The 13,174-nt window shown below is 53.0% G+C and overlaps 1 protein-coding gene across 1 annotated transcript in view; it reads right to left on the bottom strand.

Annotated features, from left to right (window-relative positions):
• Positions 1–13,174, bottom strand: part of LOC122383599 (AMP deaminase 2-like) — a 58,085-nt gene extending 44,911 nt beyond the window's left edge. The window contains exons 1-2 of the mRNA XM_043370192.1: positions 13,016–13,174; positions 10,105–10,235 (exon numbers count right to left, since the gene is read on the bottom strand). Coding sequence (XP_043226127.1) covers positions 10,105–10,214 — 110 coding nt within the window. The 5' untranslated portion in view covers positions 10,215–10,235; positions 13,016–13,174. The remainder of the gene's footprint in view (positions 1–10,104; positions 10,236–13,015) is intronic.

Raw genomic sequence — 13,174 nt, 5'->3', positions numbered from 1 at the left:
TTTCTTCCACATTTGTATCGCTGGGCGTCACTATTAGAACGTCATCCACATAGCGCAGCCATGTGGTATCCTGTCCCATGATTTGCTTGAAATGCTCTTCCTCAAGAAGTTCCATGAACAGGCAGGCTGCAGCTGGACTAAGCGGTGAGCCCATTGCCAGCCCATACTGCTGCACATATTCTTGGTCACCGAACTGAAACACATTAAACTTAAGGCACAGCTCGACAAGTTGAAGATAATCCTTTCTGGGTAGCGGCAACTGTCGACCATCTATGGATTGTACTGCCTTACGAATGGCACGCATCGCACCGTCTACGGATACGTTAGTGAATAACGATTTCACATCCAAGCTGGCTAGCTTTTTGTCGGAAAAATTGATATCCTTCAGCCTGTCCATCATGTCAGAACTGTTGCGGATGTGAGACTCGCTTATAATCCCTAGTGTTTTCGTCATCGGCTTTGCTAATACTTTAGCTAGACGGTGTGGTGCACTACCAATGCCGGATGTGATCGGTCTCATAGGTCTGCCATCCTTGTGGATCTTGGGGACTCCGCGCATTTTGGGTGCTTTCGGTGCCACCCAAAATGCGCGGAGTCCCCAAGATCCACAAGGATGGCAGACCTATGAGACCGATCACATCCGGCATTGGTAGTGCACCACACCGTCTAGCTAAAGTATTAGCAAAGCCGATGACGAAAACACTAGGGATTATAAGCGAGTCTCACATCCGCAACAGTTCTGACATGATGGACAGGCTGAAGGATATCAATTTTTCCGACAAAAAGCTAGCCAGCTTGGATGTGAAATCGTTATTCACTAACGTATCCGTAGACGGTGCGATGCGTGCCATTCGTAAGGCAGTACAATCCATAGATGGTCGACAGTTGCCGCTACCCAGAAAGGATTATCTTCAACTTGTCGAGCTGTGCCTTAAGTTTAATGTGTTTCAGTTCGGTGACCAAGAATATGTGCAGCAGTATGGGCTGGCAATGGGCTCACCGCTTAGTCCAGCTGCAGCCTGCCTGTTCATGGAACTTCTTGAGGAAGAGCATTTCAAGCAAATCATGGGACAGGATACCACATGGCTGCGCTATGTGGATGACGTTCTAATAGTGACGCCCAGCGATACAAATGTGGAAGAAAAGCTCCGAAACCTTAACGCTATTGAGCCGAAAATTCAATTTTCTGTTGAAAAGGAGTCGATGGGTCAGCTTCCATTCCTGGACGTAGTAGTGATCAGAGATGGACCAACCGTGAAGTACAAAGTCTATAGAAAGCCAACTTCCAAAGAAGATTACATCCATTTTTATTCAGGCCATCACATGCGATACAAACGTGGGATTGTAATTGGCTTCTTTCTGCGCGCATATAGGATCTGTAGCCCAGAGTATCTAGGAGAGGAGGTGAACCATATTTTTTTCTAAGTTCACCGACCTGATGTACCCAAAGGGTCTTCTCTTACAGCTCAAGAAGAAGGCACAAGAAATTTGGAAACGCCCACCCAAGAGCAGATCAAACCAAGGTGAAACAGCGAAACAGAACAAGCCAGATAGGCACATCAGCATCCCTAATTTCAGAGGGGTCGACACCATTGCTCAAAACCTGGAAAAGACAGGAATACGAGTCGTAATAACCACAGGAAAGAAGAGCGGCGAAATTATCAGAAGTAAACCAACGACCGGCAACGTAGAAAAGATCAGCGTAGTTTACCAAATACCATGTGGGGGGTGTCATAAGAAATACATAGGGGAGACGGGAAGGGGGCTCAAAACTCGCCTGACAGAGCACAAAAGAGATATACGGGACCATCGATTGAGTAACGCCATGGTTCTACACATGGAAGAGTCTGACCATTTACCAAGGTGGGATGGGGCTTCAGTTTTGCGGGAATGCGCTAGCAGACAACTAAGAAGAGCGGTTGAAGCAGCGTTCATCCGTCTTGAAGAGACAACAAACACGAGAGCTGGTTTCTTCACGCTATCAAAATATACTGCAAAAATAGCGCTACAAGTAGGATGAACAAAAACTATAAGTGTCACGTTCCACGAAGACTTTAAACATAGCCAGTGTTGACGCAGTTTGAATTTATCTCTGCTATGTTCTCAGTGTGTTTGAAATATGTGCATTTTTGAAATATGAGACGTAACTTGTAATTCTATTCTGACGAAGGTTGTTTGAAACCGAAACGTCAATAAAAGTAAGTACATTTTGTTATTTGTTGGCTCCACCGATAACCTCATAACACAAATATGTCCCTAAATAATCATTAATCTATCTCCACAGAATATGGTAAATTAGTGCTGCTGAAGTTCGCTTTCGAAGCGTCTCCTCCAGGCATTCCACAGCTCTCGTGCCATTTTGGATCACGGAACATGGCTGGGCGCAGGACGGGTCAGGTCGTCTGCGAGCTTGGACGGACCACGTGACCACCTCCTCCACTCCCCCTCACTCCCGTCCCCTTCCCCAGCAGGGCGTCCGATCTAACCGCGCCCCAGGCAGTCGGCTCGGTGCGACCCTCCCCATGGTCGAGCCACGGCCCGGTGCCGCCTGAGTTTGTGCCGGGTGCAAAACTGGAGCAGTAACTAGCGCCGGAACTAGTAGTCAGCACGACCATCGTCAGATGGCAGGAGTAAATGGAATAAGCGGTTCCAGGTTTCAGAAGGAATGGGGCAGGAAAAAGCGCTGAAAACAATGTTTTGCTGATATAACCATAAAAAGTTCACTGAATTAGGAGAGCAGCACATTAGTTTAAAGCCCTTCAGATGGTGGTTTTAATAAGCACACAATCATTTCCCAATTCGCCTCCAACGGTGTCACAGGCAAAGAATACGCTGAAATACTAGTGTGTACAGAAGCAACTGCGGGTCCCTGTACCTGCGGTTTTAAATGTTTTATGATACCTATTGTATAAAAGGATAAGATCTCGAATTCAATTGCAAATATATACCACATTCCAAGTTTTACACGAACTAATGGACGCATGAAATTGGGAACAGCTCTGTTCGGGCGTACCTAACACCATTCGAATTGTCCGATTTTCCATTCTCTGTAATCAGCAGGCAGACAGCTCACCAAACGCCACTGTTGCGCCACCTTTCGCAGCGCGCCACATCGTTGGCGGCTGCTGTTATTGGCATGATGACGTCATAAGTTCTGTCGGTGCAAAGTTCGTCGGTCCAGCCTAATCGAACAGCGCCGGCGCCAATCCATCCACGAGCGGTGAGCCACCGCTCGTCGGCTGGGCTGAGCACGCTCCGACGTCCAGAGCCGACCGGGCACAGAGCACCGAACACATTACCGAGCACAGATCACAGAACACACACAGAGCACGGAGCAGGGAGCACGCTCAAAGCCGACTGGGCACGGAGCTCGGAACACAAGCTCTATCGAGCAGAGATCACAGAGCACGCACAGATCACAGGGCACGCAGTCGTCCAGTTTCTGGTCACATTGGACTTCTCGTGCTGGCAACCATTGACGTTCGATGCCAGGTCATCGCGAGGCCTGATGAGCTGGGCACGCAACTCCAGAGAAGCTGATGGGATGGGAGGCACGGGAAACCAGAACATATCGGTTGGCCAACTCTGCTCCTCATTGGGATTAGTGGTTCTCACGAGAGGGATGAGACGCCACGCCAAAATAATTACAATCAGATAAAACATGATAAGACGATCGGCTAGGAAGAACGACTTAGTGCCACATCTGGAGTTGGCTCTTCGAATTTTCAGAAGTCACAGCGACTTGGTCTGTGTTTCTGAGCAGCGCTGTCCAGCATTGTCTGTTGTAAGTAAAACCATAGGCGTAGGAACAGGGGGGGCCAGGTGGGCAAGTGCCCACCCACTTTTCGAGGTGGGGGGGCCAACCATGTGTTTTGGCCCACCCACTTTTTACTCGAGGCCCCTCTTCTCGATTTGAGAGGACGTCGTCACCTTCCAGAATAAACAAACTCGGTAAAAATAAGTTCCACGAATCCCCACGCACGGACTCCAAGGGGCCGTGATGGATCCAAGGAGGCCCTCTGTTCATACTTGTCAGTCGAAGCCCCTGAGACTGATGGCCTGAGAGGCCCTAGTGGATCTGAGGAGGCCCCAATATCCACACTGGTCTGGGGAGGCCCCTGACACTGGCGGTCTGGGAGGCCCCTCTATCCACACTAGTCAGAGGTCTGAGACTGGTGGTCTGGGAGACCCCTCCATCCACACTAGTCAGAATAAATTTAGGCCCCTGACACTGGCGGTCTAGCCGAGGCCCCCTACCCTCACTAGTCAGAGGAGGCCCCTCTATCCTCAATAGTTATAAGAGGCCCCTGAGACTGATGGTCTGGGAGGCCTATCCATCTACACAGTAGTCAGAGGAGGCCCCTGAGACTGATGACCTGAGAGGCCCTTATAATCACACCAGGCAGAAGAGGCCCATGATACTGATGGACTGAGAGGCCCTTCTATTTATACTGGCCACAGGAGACCCCCAAAACTTTCGGTCTGGGAGGTCCCTCAATCCGGCACCAGTCAGAAGAGTCCCCTGAGACTGATGGCCTGGGAAGCCCTTATATTCACACTAGGCAGAGGAGGCCCCTGAGACTGATGGTATGAGAGGCCCTCATATTCACACTAGTCAGAAGAGGCCCCCGAGGCTGATGGCTGTGAGGCCCTTCTGTTCATATAACTGGCCACTGGAGGCCCCTGAAACCGGTGGTCTGGGAGGGCCCTCTATCCACACTAGTCAGAAGAGGCCCCTGAGACCGATGGTCTGAGAGGCTCTTATATTCATACTGGCCACAAGAGGCCCCTGAGACTGATAGTCAGAGAGGTCCACTCCTAATGAATCTGAGGGGGCCCTCTATCCACATTTACACTTTTCTAGGGAGGCGCCCCGAGACTGATGGTCTGAGAGGCCCTTTTATTTATACTGTCCATAGGAGCCCCCTGAGATTAATGGTCTGAGAGGCTTTTCTATTTATACTAACCAGAGGAGGCCCCTAGGATTGATGGTCTAACAGGCCCTTCTATTTATACTAGCCAGAGGAGGCCCATGAGACTGATGGTCTGAGAGGCCCTTCTATTCAAACTAGGCAGATGAGGCCCCTGAGAATGATAGTCCGAAGAGCCATGCGGCGGCAACTGGCCGTGGCCATATTTCGGCTCGGTAGGGCCCCACAGAGCTCATGAGAGCACCTCAAGGGCTCCTAAGTAGACACGCTTATCCCCACGTGCCACGCCGGCTTCTGAAGGCTCCTTGTAGGCATCTAAGGGCCCTTTCCGGCCTCTAACGGCTCCACCCGGCTGTGATGGCTCCACACCAGTATTTATGAGCGGCACACAGCGGCGCCTTTGAGGGTCATTCTAGTGTCTCTTAAGGCCCTATATCGGTGGCTCTGGCGGCCCCACACCGGCGACTCTGTGGGCCACCACACCTGTGCATCTCAAGGCTTTATAGGTACATCTGAAGGACCCACACCGACACCTCTGAGCGCCCCAGACCAGTATCTCGGAGCTCGGAAGGCCCCACAGTCCACACCGGTGACTCTGAGGACTCACCGGCTCCTGAGAGCACCATGTTGATGTCTAACGGCTCCACAAGGCCACTGAAGGCACCACACAAGCTCTCACTGAGCTCTTATGTCCATGTACCGGCCTCTGAGGGATTTAAGCCAGCGCATTCATAGCTCCACACCAGCAATTGTAAGGGCTTCACACTGAAGTATCTGAGGGTTCCACACCGGTGTCTCTAAGGGCCACATACCGGCATCTCTGAGGGCCCATACCGGCATCTCTGAGGGCCCCATACCGGCGTCTCCGAGGGTCCACATCTGGCGGGCACCCATCAGCGACTGAAGGTCCCACACTGTCGACTCCGAGAGCCCCATCTGCGTCTGGGAGCACCATGCCGTCTCTAAGAACCACAGCGGCTCCTCCGTACGAAAGATGGGCGTCTCCATGCCAAAGAGGAGCGGTTCTGAGACAGTAGGGCACCTACGTGCAATAGAGGGGCGCCTATGAAGCCCATAGGGGCGCCTCAATGCGAAAGAGGGGCGCCTCTGAGGCCTACCTATAGTCCACATGCAATAGAGGTCTGCAAATTGCAATTGATCAATGCCATGGGGGTGCATTCATAAGAAACAGGGGCGCCGGCATGGCAAAGAGAGGTGCCTTCAAGTGTCCATAAAAGAGAGACGCCTATGATAAGCGCACATTGTATGCGACAATGGGGCGACTGTGGGACATATAGGAATGTCTCTGATGACTATACATACTACATAGGGCGCTTATATGCCAAAGAGGGCGCCTACGAAGCTAATGGGGGCACCTGGGAAACGAGGAAGACATTTGTGTAAGGGTTTTTAGGGGTCATGCGCCGTTTGCGGCAAATACATTCTAAAAAAAATCGGAGGGAGGATAAGTTTTAAAAATGGTGCGGACTTTCTGCACTGTTCGCTTAAGCGGTTACGCCCCTGGGTACATCTGCCCGATCTCAGAAGCTAGGTTTGGAGGTCATACTTGAAAGCAGCCAGCAGGACGAGGCAAAAGTTGGAGGCCCCTGAAAATACGAGGCCCCCTGGAAAAGGAGGCCCCTTGACAGGGTGGCCCACCCACTCTTCATGACGTTCCTACGCCCGTGAGTAAAACGTTAAGCCCGTCATCAGTGGTTAGGTAACAGGAAAACCTATCGACAGCAGAATTTGCGCCCACAGCTTGGGTACCCGAGGGCGGGCATCGCCGCATCATTCACCAGTCCGATACTGGATCTTCTGTTACAGAAACCGGGGCTGAGCTAAGCCGTAGCTAGCGGGTCATCAGGGCCTCCGGTTTCAGCGAACCGCCGTTCACTGTTCAGCGCCTCGGGCAGCGTGGCCAGGGTCATCCCCCCGGCTACCCCCCCCCCCCTGCAGGCGCCGAGCGCCGGTCGATCGATACGGCTCGAGGAAGGCCGCCGTCACCGCCCCTGCATCAGCTGACAGGCTGTCAGCATCCGAATCAGCTGACGGAGCTTCGGGACGGTCGTAAATCGTAAATCGTAAATCGTTTATTAGGGCTGATCCACAGGTGGCTATTACGGCCCAGTCAATACAAGCAATATGAGTGTACCTAAGTCATAAAAATCATCATAGTAAAAGACACACAAAATGTACAATAGTACTAAAAAAACACTCAGGTGGCGACATATCTCTATCGGAAGAGCCGCATCAGCTGTGCCCTGGAGGCGGTCCCTGTCACCTCTCGCGGCAGCCCGTTCCAAGCCGCCGCGGCTCTGTACGGGAACTGCCGCCGAGCCACCGCCAGGCGGACTCGGGGCAAGTCGATCACCGCCGAGCCCGCAGCGGCGGCACGCGTGGCCCTCTCTGAGACGACGGCTCGTGGGCGAAACATTGCCCGTAGCGAGTCAGGGGCACCAGCGGCATACAGGGCGCGATGCACATTCACTGCGTCCCTGCGCGCGATCACTTCCCCAATGTTGGGCCAGCCGAGCGCGCCGAGAGCGGGGGTGATGCGGTCAAATTTACGGAGACCAGAGACCAGTCGTGCGGCAAAATGTATGACCTTCTGCAGTCGGTCCAGGCGGGATTTGGAGGCACCACCCCAGACTGACGAGCAGTACTGGAGGTGGGGGAAGACATGGGTTTGGACAAGGATTTTAAGGATGTCTGGGGATAGGTGATGACGAATTTTGAATAATGATATGAGGATTGCGTTGCACCGGCGGATGATGGAGGATATGTGTGGCTCCCAGCTCAGGGTTTGGTCGAGGAGAACGCCCAGCACTTTGATATGTTTTGTTGGCCGTATAGTTACATCATTTACGTTAATGGCGAAGTCTTCAACTCTATCAACTGAATTTTGCGTGCCGAAAAGGGTGAAACAGGTCTTCTCCCCATTCATTTTCAAACTATTCAAGCTGAACCAGTGCTGGAGGTGCTGGATGTTCTCCTCGGCCCGGGACTTCAGCACTTGGATGTCAGTGGGATTGGAGGGTGCTGAGTCCAGGATTTGGGTGTCGTCCGCGTAGGATATGAGGCGGCCATGGGGGAGGAAACAGGTTAGGTCGTTGACGAAGGTGAGGAAGAGGATGGGACCCACGATGGACCCCTGGGGGACGCCGTGGGAGAGTGGGAGTGCCGTCGAGGAGCGGACAAGTTGGGAACGGCCGGAGAGGTAGCTGCTGAACCAGCGGGATGAGATGCCATACCACTCGAGCTTGTTCAGAAGCACCGAGTGATCGACACTGTCGAACGCCTTGCTCAGGTCGATTGACGTTACCGCCGCGACGTCACCGTCATCGATCCTGCGAGCCGCCCATTCGACAATGTCGAGTATGGCATCTTCGGTGGAGTGGGATGGGCGATAGGCATATTGGGATGGGGAAAGGATGTGGTTAGTGACGAGGTAGGAAGTGAGCTGGGAACACACAACCTTTTCAAGGATTTTGGAAAGCGCTGGGAGGATGGAAATAGGACGGTAGTTGCCTGGCTGGTTGGGGTCACCGGACTTAAGGATGGGGGTAACAATGGCAACTTTCCATGCGTTGGGGAAGGTGCTGGTGGATATGGAGGAATTGATGAGGTGAAGGATGAGCGGACCGACTGCAGGGAGACAGCTCCTGACAGCAGTGATAGGGATGCCGTCAACCCCAACAGCTCTCGACGAACTCAGCCGGCTCACGGTCAAGATCAGGTCAGGCAGAGTAATACAAGTCAGAGTGAAGGCGCTCGAACACACCCGGGGAGGTCGCGGGCCAGCTGCGGGGGTCTCACTCCCCTGCACGGCCCGCACGGCCTCAGCTGCCACACGAGCGCCGACACCAGCGAAGTGCCGATTGAGCTGGTCAGCGCTCAGTGTGTCGTCATCGGGTGGTTGTGCGCCTCTGGAGCCTCTCGCAGACAAGTCAGCACCGTACCGCTTCAGACGGCTCCAGAAACGCCTCGCGTCGCATTGAAGCGAATCAGTCAGGTAAGATCTGCGCGCACGCGATAAAAGAAGCTTTGCTCTGTTGCGGAGCCGCCTATAAACGTCACGGTCAGTCACTGAACCCGAGGCGGCCCACACCCGCCGCGCCTCGTCCCGCTCCGCCATGACCTCCCTGACAGACTCGTCACGCAGCCAGGGGCAGGCGGGACGTCGCACCGTTCTGCGCACGACAGGGCAATGAACATCAGCAACAGAGTTCCAGATATGAATAAAAATGGCTAACTTATCATTTACATCGGCGGCAGTGTAAAAAGGTCCCCAGTCGGAATGTACGATATCCGTGGAGAATGCCTCCCAATCAACACGATGCCACGCGCGCGAGCTAATAGTAACCGGGGGACGACGCTGCCGAGGGGCCGAGGGCCTGATAACAATAGGAAGGTGATCCGCGATGAGATGGGGAAGAACAGAAGCATGAATGTCGGGAGATGATACATTTGTAATGGCTAAATCTAAAAGCGAAGGCACTGGGTGCGGGTGTGTCGGCTCAGTAATAAGTTGAGACATATTAAGATCACGCAAGAGCGAATTAAAATGAACAGAGTCAGCTGAATCACCGGATAAAAGGTTAACATTAAAATCACCGAGAACATACACAGGCTTCCCCACTGCGAGCGCCATCTCAAACTGTCCGCGCAGAGCATCGCGCAATCGGGCTGTTAGTGTCCCCGGTGGCCGATAGATGGCGCCGACCACCACCTGAGCTCGGCCGGCACCACCGACCGACAGCCACAGAGCCTCCACGCCGGTCATCAGCTGACAGGCCGCCAGTACCGACGATAGGCCGGCATAGCCTCGTCTGTAGTGACCAATTCGACAGACGGACTAATGGGCGGATGTGTGGGAATAACGGATGGGGGGGGGGGCTGGAATGGGGCCGACGGAGGACGGGCTGGGGCGGTGATTAACTGATGGAGGAAGACGGGAGGTGATCAACGGTCATCAGTAGAGGCGGGAGATAATCAGTGGAGGCGGGACGGGGCTGGAGAGGTGGCAATGGCACCCCGGGGTTCCAGTCAGCACCCCGCATCTCCAGCAAGCTGACCCCGCCTCTCCAGCAGACCCCTCCCCTCCAGTCCAGCATCCTTCCAGCCCAGCGACCCCCTCAATCATCCAGCCCTGTCCGTGCTCACTGCTCACCTCTGGCTGATGTGTTTCTGCTGCGCTAGCTTGGTCTCGATCTGTTCGATCGGATAGTGGGGCACCTCGTAGGGCGCCGATATCTCGTTGGGTACCGGTGAACTGGACATGGTGACCTGCCGGTCTGCTCCCTGTGAAAACCCCGACCGGTCACCACACGGCTTCCAGACAGCCAGCGAGGCGCCAGGGCTGGCACCACACACACTTAGGTCACTGAACGACCCAGTGTTATGAGAAAAACCGCGGTGCACGTGCCTCTTCAGCCAGCGCAATATTTTCGTCCAATTTTGAGGCGTCATATTTTAGAATTATCGCAAGTACAGCGTGCACTCTGCACGAGCCGCGCTCACTGCCGACTGCGGCGGCTGACGACTGAGGTGAGAGACGACTCTGCAAGCGAGGGGACGACACGAAGCCAACAGGCGTCACGGCCAACACAATCACACCCGGTCGAATAAAATTAACCCGCTGCCGGGCGGCCGTGACCTCGGTCAAACACTTTTAAACCAGAAGGGTCAATGCTGCTTCCTTGCAAACACAAGTAACACAACTGCGCAATAACGGACAAACAGAAAAGTGAAATGATTCACGTTAAATGTTGCATGTTCATTCCGAACATGGCCACGGCCAGGCAATTAAATACCCATTTATCCTGACCAAAACACGCGATGTACACTATGCAATTGCATGCAGTTTCCACTATGAACTCAAGTCGGGGTACATTTAGATAATACATAAATGGTCCTCTTTGACAAATATTGACCACACACACCATAAACCACGGACCATAGACCTGTGTACATTGCAGGGATCAATGTTTCTCCTTTCTCGTCTTATTCGGCGTCACAAGCACTTAAATGATATTTCTTGATGTTCTTTGATCTCATCGCCTAATGAAAAGCCACTTTTTAATGATCCAACGACCAAACATGCAAACGGCAAAAACTATTACCTAGGAAAGCTGCATTTCAAGCATTTTTACGAATGCCCCATCGGAGTGCAAAATCGCATTGGCATGTCTCTCCACCAGGGCTGCGGAGTCGATGAATTTTCGGCGACTCCGACTCCGACTCCGACTCCGGCTTTCAAAAACCAGCTCCGACTCCGACTCCGACTCCGGGCAGAATTGTCGACTCCGACCGACTCCAACTCCCGACTCCGACTCCGCAGACCTAGCAGGGCTGCGGAGTCGACAGATTTTCGGTGACTCCGACTCCGACTCCGGCTCGGGTTTCTAAAATCGACTACGACTCCGACTCCGACTCCGATCACAACTGTCGACTCCGACCGACTCCGACTCCGACTCCGACTCCAACTCCGCAGCCCTGCTCTCCACACACTGCCAATGGAAATTTCCTGCCGGAATAAAGTTTGACGATAATACTCGTAGACTGTTTTATTACAGACGTGTCCAGAGATCATGTGTCTATGAGTTCATGACTTCATTCAATATATTTGTGTAAGGTCAGACGCCCTGGTCCGAAGTCTTTGGCGTGTGCTGGTTAGCATCGTCCATTGAACGATGAACACCATACACCATTGAAGCCTTACGGACGTAACGGTAGGGGCATGACGACAGGCATAAGCCACCGCAACTGTGCCAGACAGCCTAGTCAGCTGGAGGGGGGAGGGGTTAGTCTGAGCTGAGTGCTCGCATTAGGACTTGATGGATCGGAGTAATCGGACTGGGCAGATCTAGACTAGAAATGCATTTTTATTTGTTTGGATTTGTACAGCAGGGCTGAAACTGCGACAGGAAGGACCGAGTTGGTTATACCTACGTATTTGGCAACAATGGTCAATTGATTTGGCAATGTAGGGACTGCACCTTCTGAAACACAAACACCTTTTTTATCTGAAGTGTTGTAGAAGGTAAACACATCCAAAATTTGACTGACCTGTGGCGACATCGGTGGCATTATAAAGGTAAATAAGATCGGGACTAACTGAGAAACGTTTAATTGGGCTATCAAATGCCGTTTGGGCTTTGAAATCTGAACCAAAAATAGCTTTAAAAATAGCTCGTTCCATGACTATCCACAAGCCCGCCTCATGTTCACCCGAATCTAACCCATCACGCAATTCTGTGATATCTAGTTCTATGGACGGCATTTTTCGAACTTAGCTCAGGTTACGTTATCCAGGCAGTGCACATTGCACATATGTTGCATAAAACACCATAAACAAACGCTCATGGCTCCAATGACAAATATAGCTTTTCAAAACCCAGCTACATTACTCAATGAATAAATAACAGAGCTCGAATAACATCCGGACAATCAAAGCCGCACAGGAAATTGAAGAAGACTCCTCAGTCGGCGGCATCCGTTCCGACAACGGCCGTTTTCATCGCTGATCTAAACATGCTGCTCTACGGAAAGCTGCTTTCTCATGTTCAGTCCAGAATGCAAGCTCAAGTACGTAATTCGCAACTATGCCTCATAAATTTATACGGGGTATCGTAACTAAATACGCTTGTAACGAAAGATGAATACAAAAGCCGCCCGAAAGGACCAAGACCTCAAGATATCCGGTTCACTTAGAAGCAAGACTCTGACTCGCCCGGCCTCAAAGTTCCGGTCTGCTCCTATCTGATCCGGTGGGGTCCGTTCTGATGCACCAAGCCTCAAAGTTCCGGTCCGTTCCGGTCCATTGCCCATCAAGGTCACCATGGACGGACGGACGGAAGCCTCTCCACCGCCGATTGGCAGATTCCCAGCATGCCAATGACGGCCACCGACCGGCGCCCCGCCGACCCAGCGCGCCTACCCCGTGACGCTGCTGTGCCTAACTGCCTATTGCCTACCTCTCGGCATGACTACAGGCACTGTTCGCTATGTCCTACCGGACCCACACATGACTCAGAATCAGAGCAGCGACTCGCCGATGGCGGTCGGCGCTCGATACTTACCGGCGACTGCGCAGTGGAGGCTCGGACCGGCACGCGCTACCACCTCCACTGTCTGACACCGACTGAGCGGGCGGGCCGAGCCGGGCCGGGCCGGGGCCACCGCAGTCGCCCCGGTCGCCGCGCCCCGCCCCAGCCCGACGCCGACCGACCCGGCAGCCA

This window comes from Amphibalanus amphitrite, unplaced genomic scaffold, assembly GCF_019059575.1.
Source record: "Amphibalanus amphitrite isolate SeventyFive unplaced genomic scaffold, NRLGWU_Aamphi_draft 000168F_arrow, whole genome shotgun sequence".
Lineage (NCBI taxonomy): Eukaryota > Metazoa > Arthropoda > Thecostraca > Balanomorpha > Balanidae > Amphibalanus > Amphibalanus amphitrite.
This window is presented reverse-complemented; position numbering and strand designations above follow the sequence as displayed.